Genomic DNA, 13,216 nt, shown 5'->3' with positions numbered 1-13,216 from the left:
CTCCCTGGTGGGGTGGGACCCTGTGAGTGGGGTCTGTTCCCCACAGCGTGCCCAGCGCCTCCTGGATGCACCTGGTCTGAGGGGGCTCCTGCTGGGCAGGGCCATCCCAGCCCCCCACACTCCTGGGGCTCGGAGGGGTTTTGTTTGAACAATTCATGTGTTTCCAGGCGTTTCTGTGTGTGTTCTCCCTCGGGCCTGCCACACTCTGCAAGGTGACCTGGCCCTCCTGTGCTGGGGGCAGGGCTGTGGGGGCCAGGCAGGACACAGCCCATGGAGAACTTCCAGTTCTTACTGCCCAAAACCCATCACTCAACCAGGACAGACATTGATTTGAGGCTGCATGAAGTTGATAATTCTGGATTTAGTTCACTATCTTGATTTTACCTCAGCTCATTCCAAGGCACGAGCTCCGTGCACGTCCACGTTCCTCCAGCCAAGCCAGTTTCAGAGTGGTGCAGGCTGGGCTGCTGTTTGTGTATCTGATCTGCTGGGATTTACAAATCTCTGGGTGCAGGAGAGTGGGATTTAACTGAATTCCAGCTGAATTTAGCTGGGAAATTTGAGTGTTCTGCTTTAAATCCACCTTTCTTTCCTGTTTGCCTGGCCCGTGAGGGGCCGTGCTGTGTGTTACACATTTCTGGTGATGATGACCCTACTCACTGCCCTGATAGAAAGTGCTTGTGTGGCATGACTCTGCTCAAAGTTCTATCCTGTATTCTTGAAAGTACCCACTGGAAACCTCATCTAGGCACCTCCTGGTCTGAGAGCTGGGAAGAAAAGGTTGTGACAGAGTGGAGACTCAGGCAGGTAGAGCTAGGGTTTCAGTGGAGGTTTTGAAGCATTGCATACTTCAGGAGCTATTTAAAAATCCATAAACATCTACAAAGGGAGAAGGAGAATTATAACGTGCAGGTGTGATGTGTTTGCTCCAGGTTTGCTCAATGTTTAGATCCCAGCCAGAGGAAGGAAACTCTGAAGCATTAGATGACACTCCTAAGGCTGAGAGCCAGATTTCTTTATATAAGAATCCCTTAAGCTATTTTAGGTGACAGTGGACTGATGAGGCTTCAAAGTCCGCATTAGCTGGGGGATAGAAACCTCCAGGGAGCCAGATTGTTGATGTGTTTGCATTCCAGTGAGTTAGTGGCTGAGTAAAGTGGAGCTATTGTAGGGCTGCCCAAAATGCGACATAAATAGAAATTGTGCCATGATCATCAAGGTCTAAGCCTGCTCTTCTGGCTTTATTAGGTAGCAGGCTCCGATCTTTGCAGTTTCCCTGCAGAGCTTCTACCAAGTGACCTCGGTGTCATTGTCCCCCATGCTCTGTCTGGCTGTGGCTGTTGGTCACATGGAGATGACCACTGGCTTGTGGCAAGAGCCTTCTTGGCCCTGGTTTTGCTCTTGGCTGCAGCTCATTGTGTGCTGTGGGTTCCTCTGAGGTGTGCATGCAGATAACAATCCTGTAAGGAGAGCTGGGAGCACACCCTGGGGACACTGCACATGCTGGTGGAACACTGCTTGTTTATATGGAGGTTGGCAGCACAGAAAACTTCACTTTTGACTCCTCTTGACCCTTTCAAGAGCTTAAAAATCCATCCTGAACAGCGCAAAGAGGTGGATGCAGCATAGGACATCAGTCAGATTTTATAGTTCTGCAGAACCTTGGCCAAGGGTGGCGGGAGTGCCAGGACTGGCTCTGTCCTTGTCCTGATTTAAGAGCAGTGATGGTGAAGGGAATGGTCTGAAGCTTTGTCTGAGACCTTTCCTAGGCTGGGGGTAGCAGGCAGTGTGTGATTTTCATCCAGTTTACTTGTGATTCCTTACCTGCTTCCTCTTCTGTTTGTAGAGTTTTACTTCACATTGCAGAGGGGAATTCCCTTTTTGGCCCAGTAGTTCTTGGGTTTGTTTTTGAGGAAATTCATCATATGCAGTTGCATGGGTTGTCTGTCCACTCTGCTGCCTCCACACCCTCCACAGGGATTTTTGAACCAGTTTAGTGACAAGATGATTCCTCCACTGCCCAGCTGCCTTCGTGGGGCTGTGGTCAGGCAGCAGTGAACCTCTTTGGGGTGAGCAGGGTTGTGGGGTCCGTGGATGTTAAACACCAGACATCTGAGCCATGCAGGGGCCTTGGGCCATGCAGCACCTTGTTGGAAAGGGCTGAAACTCAGTGGCTTTCCTGAAAATGGCCTGTATCCATCCCCCAAGGGGCTGCCCTTCTCCAAACAGGAGCTCCAGGCTGTTGCTGTTTCCCCTCCTGCAGCAGTGCCAGGGGTGTCACCCCACTTCTCCCTGGAGGTAACTGCATGGCCAGTGACAGCCTGCTAATCTCATGTGTAATCCCCAGCATGCTGATGCAATTCTACCTGGAAACCTGGGGGCTGTGACACCCAAATGTGAGGCTGAAGTGCTCTGGGGGAGGCTCAGCAATATTTATTTTTTTTTCACTTGGTATTTAAAACAATAAAAAGGAAGAGCAATTTTCCTTCTTGTCTGTTTGGTGCTTTTGGGGTTTTTTTTTGCCAACAACCTTTTAATCATAAGACAAGAATCGTGTTCTCTCTTGGGTAGCCCGGTGGCTGCCAGGTTCCTGTCAGCTAGGGAAGCCAGGGCCACAGAAAGGTGAATTTGAGGGAGGGCTGGGGTGCTGTTTTGTGGTTGGGCTCCTGCACAGACCTGTAAATCACGCTTGCCGCATCAGTGGCAGCAGTCAGTGTCAGTCTGAGCAGCTTTCTTCCAAGAAGTGAATAATCCAGATGACCACACTCTGATCTGAGCTGCGAATTTAGCTCAGCTTCAGGTGCCCTGGGCGGTGCTGCTGCTGTGAGGGACCTCGCTGGAAGGAGGACAGGGGACAAAGGCAGAGCCCGCAGCCACATGCTGCCACCCACCCCCCTGCGCTGGAGGTCTCCCAGCAGGGTCTGGTTCCTCCCCGCTGAACAGGTCTGTGTGAGGGGAACTGGGCTGGTTTTCCTTGCTTGAGCCTCTGAGATACCTAGATTGCAGTCATGATTTAGCTGCTTCCAGCTTAAAAATAAGAATGCTTAAAAATCCCCGCATGCTTTTAGTAAAGGCTTTCAGAGGCTCTTTGAACGGGGTGGTTTGTGAACAGGGGCACTGCCTCTTGTGAGCGCTCCCCTGGGTGAGGGAGGGGACAGAGGCACCAGTGTGAGGTATCCTGGGGTCTGTGTGCCCCACGGAGCAGCCCTGGGCCTGCCAGGACACCGGAGCAGAGGCCACGGAGCCCGATGTGCTGCCTGGTGCCAGCTGCTGCTCCTCTCTGCAAGGCTGTCCCACCTCCACTGCCCCTGCTTTGTGACACCTGGGGCTGCATTCTGGGCTCTCGCTCCGGCAGGTGGGTCAGAGCCTGGGCAAAGCCGGCCCGGGCACTGGGAGATGCTGTTTGCCCTCTCAGGGCTGGAGAGGTCTGCAGACCCCAAGGGTCCCTGGGCATGGGGGGGCAACAGCAGCTGCCTCCAGGTAGTGCTGAAGGTGGAGCCCGACTCGCTGTAAGCTCCTTAGGGGAAGAAAGCGGCTTTAGAGGATGTGATGGGTTTGAGCAAAGGGGCTGGGCCGGGGATGGGGCAGTGGGGGATGGCCGGGGGGAGGACGTGGGGCTGCTGAGAGGGGCAGGAGGGATGGGGGTCCTGGGCAGAGTGGCTTCCCTGCATCACCGAACAAGATGCTACAGGGGCTCCTCATCAGCCACTCCGGTTTAGCCTGGTGCGGGGCCCCCCATGAAAGCACGGGGGGATCCCCCATCTCTCCCGACTGCCCCCGCCCTGCCCTGAGCCTCCTGCCAGGGAGATGCTGAGGCTCAGCTCCGCTCCGCAGACACCGGGCACGGACGGAGCAGTCCTGGTCTTTCCCGGCTCTGTCACCCGGAGCGGGTGCTGGACCTGGCCCCGCACCAAAAGCGGAGGTTTCCCGGCCACCTGCAGCCCACTCTGCCCGCCCTGGCCGGCGCGGGGAGCTCCCAGCCGCTCTCACGCATCTCCTTTAAAGGCCTTCTCTCCTCGGGCTCGGCCCCGGCAGCTCCGTCTGCCGCAGATGCGGCTGCTCTGCCCCGCGGGGAGGCTCCGCCAGCAGCCCCGAGCCACCGAGTGCCGGCCACGCCGTGTCCCCTGAGCCCCCTCCCGGCCTGAGTGCCCGGTCCGAGCTGGGTGGCCCCAGCATCTGCCTTCGGCTGCTTGAGAGGAGTTCAGGCAGGTAATGATGTCCCGGGGAGCGTTTGGTCGTCACCGAGTTGAGGGAAAGCCCGGTCTGGCATCTCAGGGGGTTCCTTATGCTAAACCAGCTGCGTGTCTCGTATCTTTTCCATCTGTAACACAAAGATAAGGAGCGAGTGTCCGTGAGGCTGTCAGAGCCGTGGGAAAGCAGCAGCCGGCAGGGTCTGCCGCAGCTGTGATGGATTGAGCGCTTTGCAGCCGGGACCAGCCCTCCAGAGCGCTCTGATGCTCGCTGGTGTGATGAGTTTGGCTGATCCCTGCTGGCTGGAGGCGCCTGAGCCCCTGGGTGGAGGTGTCAGCGACAATTCCCACTGTATAGGTGTGAAATGGGCTGGCTTTGGCAGGTGCCAAGTGCTGCTTTTTACACCTTCACCCAGAGCTGAGCAGGCGCTGGGAGCTGGGTGATGGCCCTGCTTGGAGCTAGGCTGAGCTCGGCCAAGGCTTTGCACAGGCAGGTGGGGCTGCAAGCACTCCCTGCTCTCTGTCCCCCTAGATCTCTCCTGCATTTCCCGTCCTGGACAAAACAATTCTCCTTCTGTCCTAAATCTGCATGTCCATGGGCACAGCCTGAGAGGAGTCACTGTGGGACAGGCCCTTGTGCACAGCGACTTCACGCTGGACCAGGAGAGGGACTTTGTGGGTTTCCTGCATCCTTCTCTGCTCCTTTAAACATTGTAAAACAGCTTAAATGGGTTGTCCAAGCTCCCTTAGATCTGGCAATCTTTTATATTTGTCTCTCTGGGAGCTCAGGGACAGCGACTTCACGCTGGACCAGGAGAGGGACTTTGTGGGTTTCCTGCATCCTTCTCTGATCCTTTAAACATTGTAAAACAGCTTAAATGGGTTGTCCAAGCTCCCTTAGATCTGGCAATCTTTTATATTTGTCTCTCTGGGAGCTCAGGGACTGTCATGTCCGCAGCCTGGAGGGCAGGGGCTGCTCTCACTCCGCACTGGCTGCTCACACTTGGTTGGTGGCTGCAAATCTACATCTCCCCATGAAGCTGCCCCACATCACAAGCCCAAAACGAGGATTGCCCCGGGGGAAGGAAATGGGGGTGGCAAGCAGGAAAGTCCACCCTCCTGCATTGAATTTCTCATTTGCCTCGCTCCATGCCCGCCCAAATCCCACCAGATTCCTCCTGAATCACAGCGGGCCTCCCCACCTCTTTTCCCACAGATGCCTCCACGCTAAGTAGAGGAGCGCGGAGCTCCTGGGGGTGAGAAAACACTTTAAAAATATAACATTTAGAGGCGTTCTCCATCTGCGCGCAGCTCATGTGGGTCTCTCCCGATAGGTGTGCTGGTCCTGGAGCCTCTGCACGTCCCAGATGAAGCCACTCGAAGGGACCTCGCTGGGACCGGGGGAGGAGGAGGCGCAGGGACCGGCCCAGGGGCGCCGGCGGCGGCAGCGGCAGAAGATGAGCTGCCGACCCAGCCCCTCACCTCGGAGGTATGTGCACAAAAACCCCCCCAGCGGCTTTTGGGGTGCTAGCAAGGATGGGACAGTGATGGCAGTGCCAGGCAAGGGACGCTGAGCATCCTTCTGGCATGGTGGCCCCTTCTCCTGCAGCCGCTGCTCTCAGGCTCGCCAGGAGGAGAGGGAAAAGCTCTGCTGCAGCTCTTCCCAGAGCCAGGGGGAAAAGTTTGGGGGTTCAAACCCTCTCCCAGTTGGATGCTGGGCTCCAGAGGGCTCTTTGCACAGCAGCCCCTGTGTCTCCACGCGCTGGTGACCTGCCATCCCTGGTGGCCTCCAGCATCAGTGAGCGGGGATGCTACAGAGCTGCCAGACCTCCTGGCACCCAGGGAGGGTTTTGGGATGATAAACCTGTCCCAGTGCACTTTTAGGGGCGCCTGCCATCCCCGTGGGGTGCTGTGAGATGGTGCCTGCCTGGGCTCTGGGTGTGTTGTGGTGCTGGAAGAGGCCGGCTCGCAGCGAGGTCTGCTTGGCAGCCGGAGGAAAAAAAAAAAAAAAAGAAAGAAAAAAAAAAAAAAGACCAGGCTGAGGCAAAGTACGGCAGTGGCTGGTGACTCATTGCTGGCTGGAAACGGCTTCGGCGGGTCCTCTGTGGGGCTCTGCGGCGGCGGCAGGAGCCCAGGGGGCGGCTCGCAGAGCGGCACGGGGACGGAGCAGGCTGTGGAGGATGCTCGGGAAGGACCCAGGTCCGGAGCAGCCCCATCGAGGGAGCTGGGGGAGCGTGAGGGGTGGGATGCTGCCGGTGCTTCCTGAGTTTCTCTGGGGTTTACCCGGAATTCCCTCCACAGGGAGCAGCAGGCAGAGCTGTCCGGGCTCACCACATCTCCGGATGAAGGTAAGGGCAGCCCAAGCGGGGGTGGGGTCACAAGGGTGGGTTTTCCACCCTCCCTCCCTGAGCAGCAGGAGGGGTGTCCCCTGGCCTGGCAGCACCCGCCTGCAACCCCTTCCAGCCCTGGGACCCCAAGCCCATCCCCTGGATTTGCCTCACCAGCTGTAACCCACCCTCTGCACTGGATCCATTGCCCTCCTCCGCCAACCTGGCCCAGTATAGCTCCAGCTCCCTTAATCCCATAGGGATATTTTGGGGGGTACTTGCCAGCTGATGTCCCTTGGGAGCCTGCAGGCTGCAGAAGTGCCAGTGGCAGTTTTGGGGGTCTCTCCTGAAGTGGTGTCAGGCTGGGGAGGGGTCCCTGCTGCCCAGCTCCCAGCACCCTTTCTGTCCCCAGGCAGGATGAGCAGTCCCCAGGGACACCCAGGCGGGGCTTTGGCCAGGAGTGAGCAGAGCGTGGAGCAAGTCAGCGAGGTGAGAGGGAGGGGAGGGTGACAGGTGGGGGCCCTTCCCTGCCCGGTTCCTTGGGCTCAGCCAGGCCCCCAGCCCCTCTGTGCTGGTCTTCTCGGGGTGCTGTGCGGCACCAGGGAGAGGTTTGCCCCAGCTGCACCTTTGTGCCTCTCAGGAGCCAGGCAGGGCCGTGCAGGAGCAGGCTGTGCACCCTGGGGACAGTGACAGGACTAAAGAAGGTGGGTGAGTCCCCATCCCACATCCCAGCTGGGTCCCCTTAGGGGAAGGTTTGAAGTAGCTGGGGACGAGCATGGGAACATGTTCTGACGAGGGTCATCTCCCCTGGTGGGGACATGGGGAAGGGGAGACTGGCCTGGGAGGAGCTAGAGCCCCCCTGATGCTGGGGGAGGGATTGGGATGGTTCCAAAACATGGGCACCTACTCCCTGCTAAGACAGGAGGGCAGAGGGAGGAGGGAAGGCCAACGGAAAGCCCTCACATGTGGTCTCTTGTGGCCCCACTGCCTTCCTGCAGATGCAGCAACCCTGGAGGAGCCGCTGCTGAGTCTCCCGAGTGAGCTCTCAGTGCTGGACAGACTTGGCTTGCACAGGTAAGACCAGTGAGCACCTGCCTCCCTCTGGGGGCTACAGGACAGGGGGGTTCTAGGGCACAGCAGGGCTCAGAGACTGGGCTTTCCTCCTTTTCCATTGCACAAGAGTTGCTGTCCACACAATGGGCATTTGGCGTCCCACTTCTTGTGGTGGCTGGCACCCCTGGGAGCAGAGCAAGGGCATTTTCAGCATGCAGCCCCCATGATGCCTCCACATCCCTGACAGCACTTCTTTTTCTGCAGGGTGGCTTTGACCGAGCAGGATCTGGAGGTGAGGGCTGCTGGGGGCCGTGGGTGGGCTGGGGAAAGGGGACACAACATGGACACTACTGGCTCACAGTCCCATGGCTGTGCCCTGCTCCTTCAGGCTCCGCAGGCCCCTGGCAGCCACCTCATAAACCCTTTCCCAGAGATGCTTTTGGCATTTGGAGGCAGCTGCATTTCCAGGAGCCTGTCCTCTGCGTGCCCGGCAATCCCACAAAGTGCTCTGCAGCTGCTGAAGAGCGCCCTTAGCCGGGGAGGCGGCAGGAGCCACGCTAATAAAAATAATTTCCCTGCGAGTGCCAGGGCTGAGTCAGGCTCAGCCGTCAGCCGGGACCCGCAGCGAGGGCTGGCGTCCGCCCGGCGTGTGCTCTTGCCAGGAGGGCTCAAGGTTTCCGTGTGTTATCGGCTGCCTGGGGGACGTGTCTCCCTGGGCTGGCATCGCAGGGGACTGTCCCCAGCATGCAGCAGCCTAGCGGGTGCTGGGGCAAGGCAAGTGCTAATTATCTTTAGCACTGCCCTGTTTGGTGGCACGCTGGGAGGTCTGTCTGTGCCTTGGGGACAGCAGCACATGGCCCTGGTGGCTTCCCTTCTGCCCCCGTGTCCCACCTCTCACCTCCCCACCCTGCAGGCAGCCTTTGCCCACCTTGCCCTGGCTTTTCGCTGCGATGTGTTCACCCTGCAGCAACGGGTGCAGGTGGAGAAACGCGCACGGGATGCAGCAGAGGAAAACATCCAGGAGGAGCTGGGGCAGTGCCGGGCTGCCCTGGAGGTAGGTGGGCACAAGGGCAGGGGGCTGGCACGTGCTGGGGTCATCCAGCCCCAGAGGGGTTTGGACAACTCAAAGTGCCAGCTCCAGCAGCTCCATCCTTTCCCCCCACAGAGGCTGGGCCGATCCTGTGCCAATGCAGGCTGCAAGGAGACGCTGGAGCAGCTGCAGCACAGCCTGGCCGTGCTGTCGGCGGCCGTTGAGCGGGCAACCAGTGCTGCAGAGAAGCTGGGGGCTGTACACCAGGTGTGTACACAGCCCAGGGCTGGCAGTGATGGAGGTGCTACAGACGGGCTTGGGGACTCATCCCTGGCCTTGCTGGGGTTTGTCCCTCCTCCTCACGGTGCTGGCCTTGACCTCAGGTACCAGGGTGCAAGGGATCCGTCCGCCCGCCCCTGGGAGCGGGAAGGGGATGCACCTGCACTGCCTGGGTGGAGGCACCATGGGAGGCACAGGGAGGGGCTGGCGGAGAGCTGGCTCCTTAGGAGACAGGAGCCCTGATCCCCCATCCCGCCCGGCTGCAGGAGGCCCGGATGAGCCGAGCAGCAGAGGTGATGGTCCAGCACGTGGAGAACCTGAAGCGGCACCACATGCGGGAGCACGCGGAGCTGGAGGAGATGAAGCGCCTGATCCAGCAGAACTCCCGCAACCGGCAGCTGGCGGAGACCCAGGGTGAGGTGGGCTCTGCCGCTGGGGCCTGGGCAGGGATTGCACGGAGCAACCCTGCAGGATTTGGTCCTGAGCCCCTCTGGGGGGTCAGTGTGACCCTGCACCACAGAGCCAGTGGGTGGTGTGAGTTGAGGACTGGTAGTGGGGAACAGCTGATGGCGTGGTGAAGGGAACAGCTGATGACAGTTGTGAGGGGACAGTGGAACAGCAGATCAGTGTGGGAGCAGGTGCTGGTGGCCAGAGAGCCAAAACCCAGCTGGGAGTGCAGGGCAGGGGGGCCCCATGCACAAAAAGGACTCTGTTCCTGAACACCAAGCCCCACATGGACCACTGTGTGCATGGGACCAGGTCCCCCAGCCTGGGGCACCCCCTGTGCCAAGCACAGAACACATGGCCAGGACAGCTTTCAGGAGCTTTGTGACTGTCTGTGCATCAGCCCCATCTTAGTGTTGGGGGATGATGTAAGGTGGCTTCTCTTTGCTCCCAGATGATGTGGAGCCACGGCTGAGACCTCACCCTCACCCCCTGAAGAGAACTTTCCAGCAGGTAACTGGTCCCAGTTCAGGAGTCTTGGAGCCACTGCATCCCCATGGCCTGCCGCCCTCCCTCAACTGGCTGTCCCCACACACCCACTTGTCCCCAAAAATGTCACTGCAGCCAGCTGCTTGCTGCAAGGAAGATCTGCTGGAAATGCCAGGGATGAGGCAAAATGTAGGGGCAGCCTCAGAGGGCTGTTGGTAGAAGGAAAGGACGCCCAGCAAGCTGGGGGATGTCCGTGCAAGAGATCTTAGGCAGATCCTTCTTCCATTGCAGGGTCACAGTGCCAGAGCCACAGGCCTGGCTGTTCTTTAGCACCAGCTTGAATCCGACACTGATCCCCCTATAGCTCCAGAGGCAGGGGAGGGGGTCAGGCAGCCCCACCAGGACAGCTTGCAGCAGTAATGGCAGGCACAAACCTCTTGGCTTTGACCTTCCCTGGCTTTCTGGGTTCCCCTCTTAGCTCCAGTGGGAGCTGGCATGTCCCGTGGTGTCCCTTGCCCGTGCTGGGGAGGTGATGGGGAAGGAGGAGGTGAGAAGCAGCTGCACAGTGCTCACCCCCAGCCCCTCTGTTGCAGGGGTCTGCCCGCCGCAGGGTCAGCATCGCCGTCATCCCCAAGCAGCTCTTGGTAAGGACGTGTTTGCTGGGGACAGCCAGGAGCTGTGTCCCCAGCCTCGGTGCCACCGGGGCTCCGCGTCCCCACTGATGCTCCCACCTTCGGTGCCCAGCCAGGTGCCAGCCCTGAGCGCCGAGCAGCCCCAGCAGGTGGCCTGGAGCCAGAGGGGGCCCAGCGCTGGCCCAGCATCCAGAGGTAACTGCGCTGGGTGGCCGGGCAGCCGTGGCACCGGCTGCCACTGGCCCATGTGGGACAGCACCGACCCCGTCCTCTCCCTCCCCAGGAGCGAGCTGGAGCCACAGGGCCAGGACAGTGCTGTGGCCGGGAAGCTGGTGGCAGAGGCAGATGGTAGAGGCTCAAGCACAGGCAACGAGGAGCCGGAGCAGCTTGGGCTGACGTGAGCAGCACCCTGCGTGTGCCCAGCATCCCCCCCGTGGCTGCTGGCCTTTCTGTGGTCCCCAGGTGGCCAGCACTTGGGCAGGGGGCTGGGGATGTAGTGGTGGAAGGCTGGGATGTTGTTTGGCTGCCTCAGCTCGACCCCACTGGGTCTCAGTTTTGCCCACGCATTGTGGGTTGCCCATGCCTTCCTCGGGCTTGTTCACTTGGGTGTGTAAAAGGGCCAGCGAGGTTTGGGGCTGAGTCAAACATCCTCCTTGTCCCCAGACGGGTGGAGGTGGGATTTGCTCTCCCCCACGGATGACAATGTCCCTGGTCACCTTCTCCCCAGGTCCAAGGGGTCTGCAGCGGAGCTGTGGCGTCCATGGCTCTTCTTCCCACAGCACTACTGGGTTTTCTTCTGGCTGCTTCTCCTGAGCATCGCCTTCCTCCTCCTCGTCCGTGTCCTGGAGTTGCAGCGGCTGCAGCCTGCAGCATCATCCAAGGCCTAGCTGGACCAGGGCGAGGGAGCTGAGAGGCATCTCTGCTCCTTCCCCACGTCCTAAAACACCAAAACACTAGAATAATAAAATGGGGGAATTGTAATGATGGAGCAGGGGCTAGGAGCTAAGGTAGCATCTGTGGCAGGATCCAGGGTATGGTTGGCACCTCCATATAACCATGAAGGGTTCAGGGGGCTGCAGCAGCTCTCACTGATGCCGTGAGTTGCCTGTTCTCAGCACATCAAGGGGTGCAGGTGTGCTCCCACACATCCCCTGTGCTGGGGACAGCTCGGGCTGCCCACGGCCGCGGGTTTGCTTTGGAGCCGCATCCCTCAGTGCCACCACATGTCCTCAGTCCCTGCTGTAATTCACATCGAATGCTCCTTTGCTGCTGCCCGGGGGACAATGCTGGGGCTGGGAGGCGCAGGTCGGTGATCAGCCCTTCCCACGGCACCACGAAGTGCTCACAAACAGAGGGAGCTGTTTCCGACCGCCTGGGAAAAGCGCCTGGTTTGACACAGCCGCCTCCTTTCCGTGTCCGCCCCAGCCTCCCGCGGCCCCGAAACACGGGTGGGTTCCACTGCACCCGGAGCCAGCAGCTTTGCAGGGACCAGCAGAGCCCGGCAGAGCTGCCATGGTGGGGGTTCTGCCCCAGGATCCCCACGAAGGGGCTGGAGGGGCTGCAGAGGGGAGGGATGGAGGTGCGGGGCTGGACACCCTGCTTGCTATAGCCGCCGGCAGTGCCACGGGTGACTCAGGGTGACCGACGTAACCAACGCCCGCTTGCCAGCTCGCCCCGTGTCCCTGAGTCACCGTCCACAGTCTCGTGGCAAGTTGTCCCCGTGCGTCACAGCCCCCTTGCCGTGACACCCGTCCCAGCACACCGCAAATGTCCAGCAGCACCCCGAGGACACCGCCACCAGAAACCCCAAAAGGCACCCGGCCAGCAGCGATCTTCGGTGACCCCGGGGGCTCCCCCGCCCGCCCCAAGGTACCTTCACCCCACTGGGACCATTCCCATACGGGTGGAATGGAAACAATCCCAGAAGTTTCCACGCGAGCTGTGGTGGTCGGGGTCCGGAGCCGGCACTGGGTGGGTCCCCCCCGCCCCGGATCCTCCGGTGTCCCCAGCACACTCCTGGCCGGTTTCTGCTGCGGGAGGAGCGGCACAGCCGCACAGCGGGAAGGGGATGAAGCGCTTTGGCTTCATCACCCGATTGTTTTTGCTTGCTTGGCGAAAAGTCTGGTTTCTCACCCTAAAATACAAAAAGCCCAGCTGGGGTTGCGCTGTACCGCTCGTCCTGCCGTTCCCAACCTCCCGGCGCTACATCTGCGGCGGCACAAAGAGAGGTGGCCCGGGGGCCGCCCCTCTGCCGGCACCGCCCGGCCTGGGTCCCCCCGGCCGCGGGGGAGGGTCGGGCAGGCGAGGGGAGGGGAAGGCCGAGGAGGGGAGGGCAAAGGAGAGGAGGGCCGGGCCGGCCGGCAGCTGCTGCTTGCAGAGCCGGAGCTCGTTTCCTGCTTGCTATCTCTCCCGGCTGCGCCCAGCTCCGGTCCCTCCCCACGCCCCGGCCCGTGCCTCAGTTTCCCCCTCCGAGGAGCTGTGGAGGTGAGTGGAGGGTGAGGACGGGCAGAGCATCCCTGGGCGTGGGGAGGTCCGGGCTCTGCTGCCCCCCGGCCCCGTGTCCCCCCGCTCGGTGCCAGCATCCCGAGCGCCGGTCCCCTCCGCCCGCCCCGCCGCGAGCATCGCAGCGCGGGGTGGGGACGGGGGGTGGCAAAACCGAGCGGTGGTTCTGCGGTGCTGGGGAGGGCTCAGCCCCCCAAACCTGTGTCCTGCTTGTCCCTGGGACGCTCCGTGGCAGGGTAGCGCTTTTTCTCCGGCTGACCCCTCCCCGCA

The 13,216-nt window shown here is 60.4% G+C and overlaps 1 protein-coding gene across 4 annotated transcripts; it reads left to right on the top strand.

Annotated features, from left to right (window-relative positions):
* The first annotated feature begins 5,475 nt into the window (after positions 1-5,475).
* On the top strand, positions 5,476-11,644 carry LOC137462577 (inositol 1,4,5-triphosphate receptor associated 2-like). 4 transcript variants are annotated; one of them, XM_068173091.1, is made up of 14 exons: positions 5,476-5,679; positions 6,492-6,538; positions 6,930-7,006; positions 7,158-7,221; positions 7,516-7,591; positions 7,835-7,862; positions 8,484-8,624; positions 8,736-8,867; positions 9,146-9,293; positions 9,778-9,836; positions 10,406-10,456; positions 10,561-10,652; positions 10,747-10,841; positions 11,172-11,310. In XM_068173091.1, exons 1-13 carry the CDS (start codon positions 5,558-5,560, stop codon positions 10,838-10,840), a joined length of 1,131 nt encoding a protein of 376 aa, XP_068029192.1. In that variant the 5' UTR covers positions 5,476-5,557; the 3' UTR covers position 10,841; positions 11,172-11,310. The 4 variants fall into 4 exon arrangements, 3 of the variants coding, with proteins under 3 accessions (XP_068029192.1, XP_068029191.1, XP_068029190.1); XM_068173090.1 differs by having other exon boundaries at positions 5,486-5,679; positions 10,561-10,639; positions 10,728-10,841; XR_010993730.1 differs by having other exon boundaries at positions 5,491-5,679; positions 10,557-10,652; positions 11,172-11,195.
* The last annotated feature ends 1,572 nt before the right edge of the window (positions 11,645-13,216 follow it).

Source organism: Anomalospiza imberbis, chromosome 26, assembly GCF_031753505.1.
Source record: "Anomalospiza imberbis isolate Cuckoo-Finch-1a 21T00152 chromosome 26, ASM3175350v1, whole genome shotgun sequence".
NCBI classification, from domain to species: domain Eukaryota; kingdom Metazoa; phylum Chordata; class Aves; order Passeriformes; family Viduidae; genus Anomalospiza; species Anomalospiza imberbis.
This window is presented reverse-complemented; position numbering and strand designations above follow the sequence as displayed.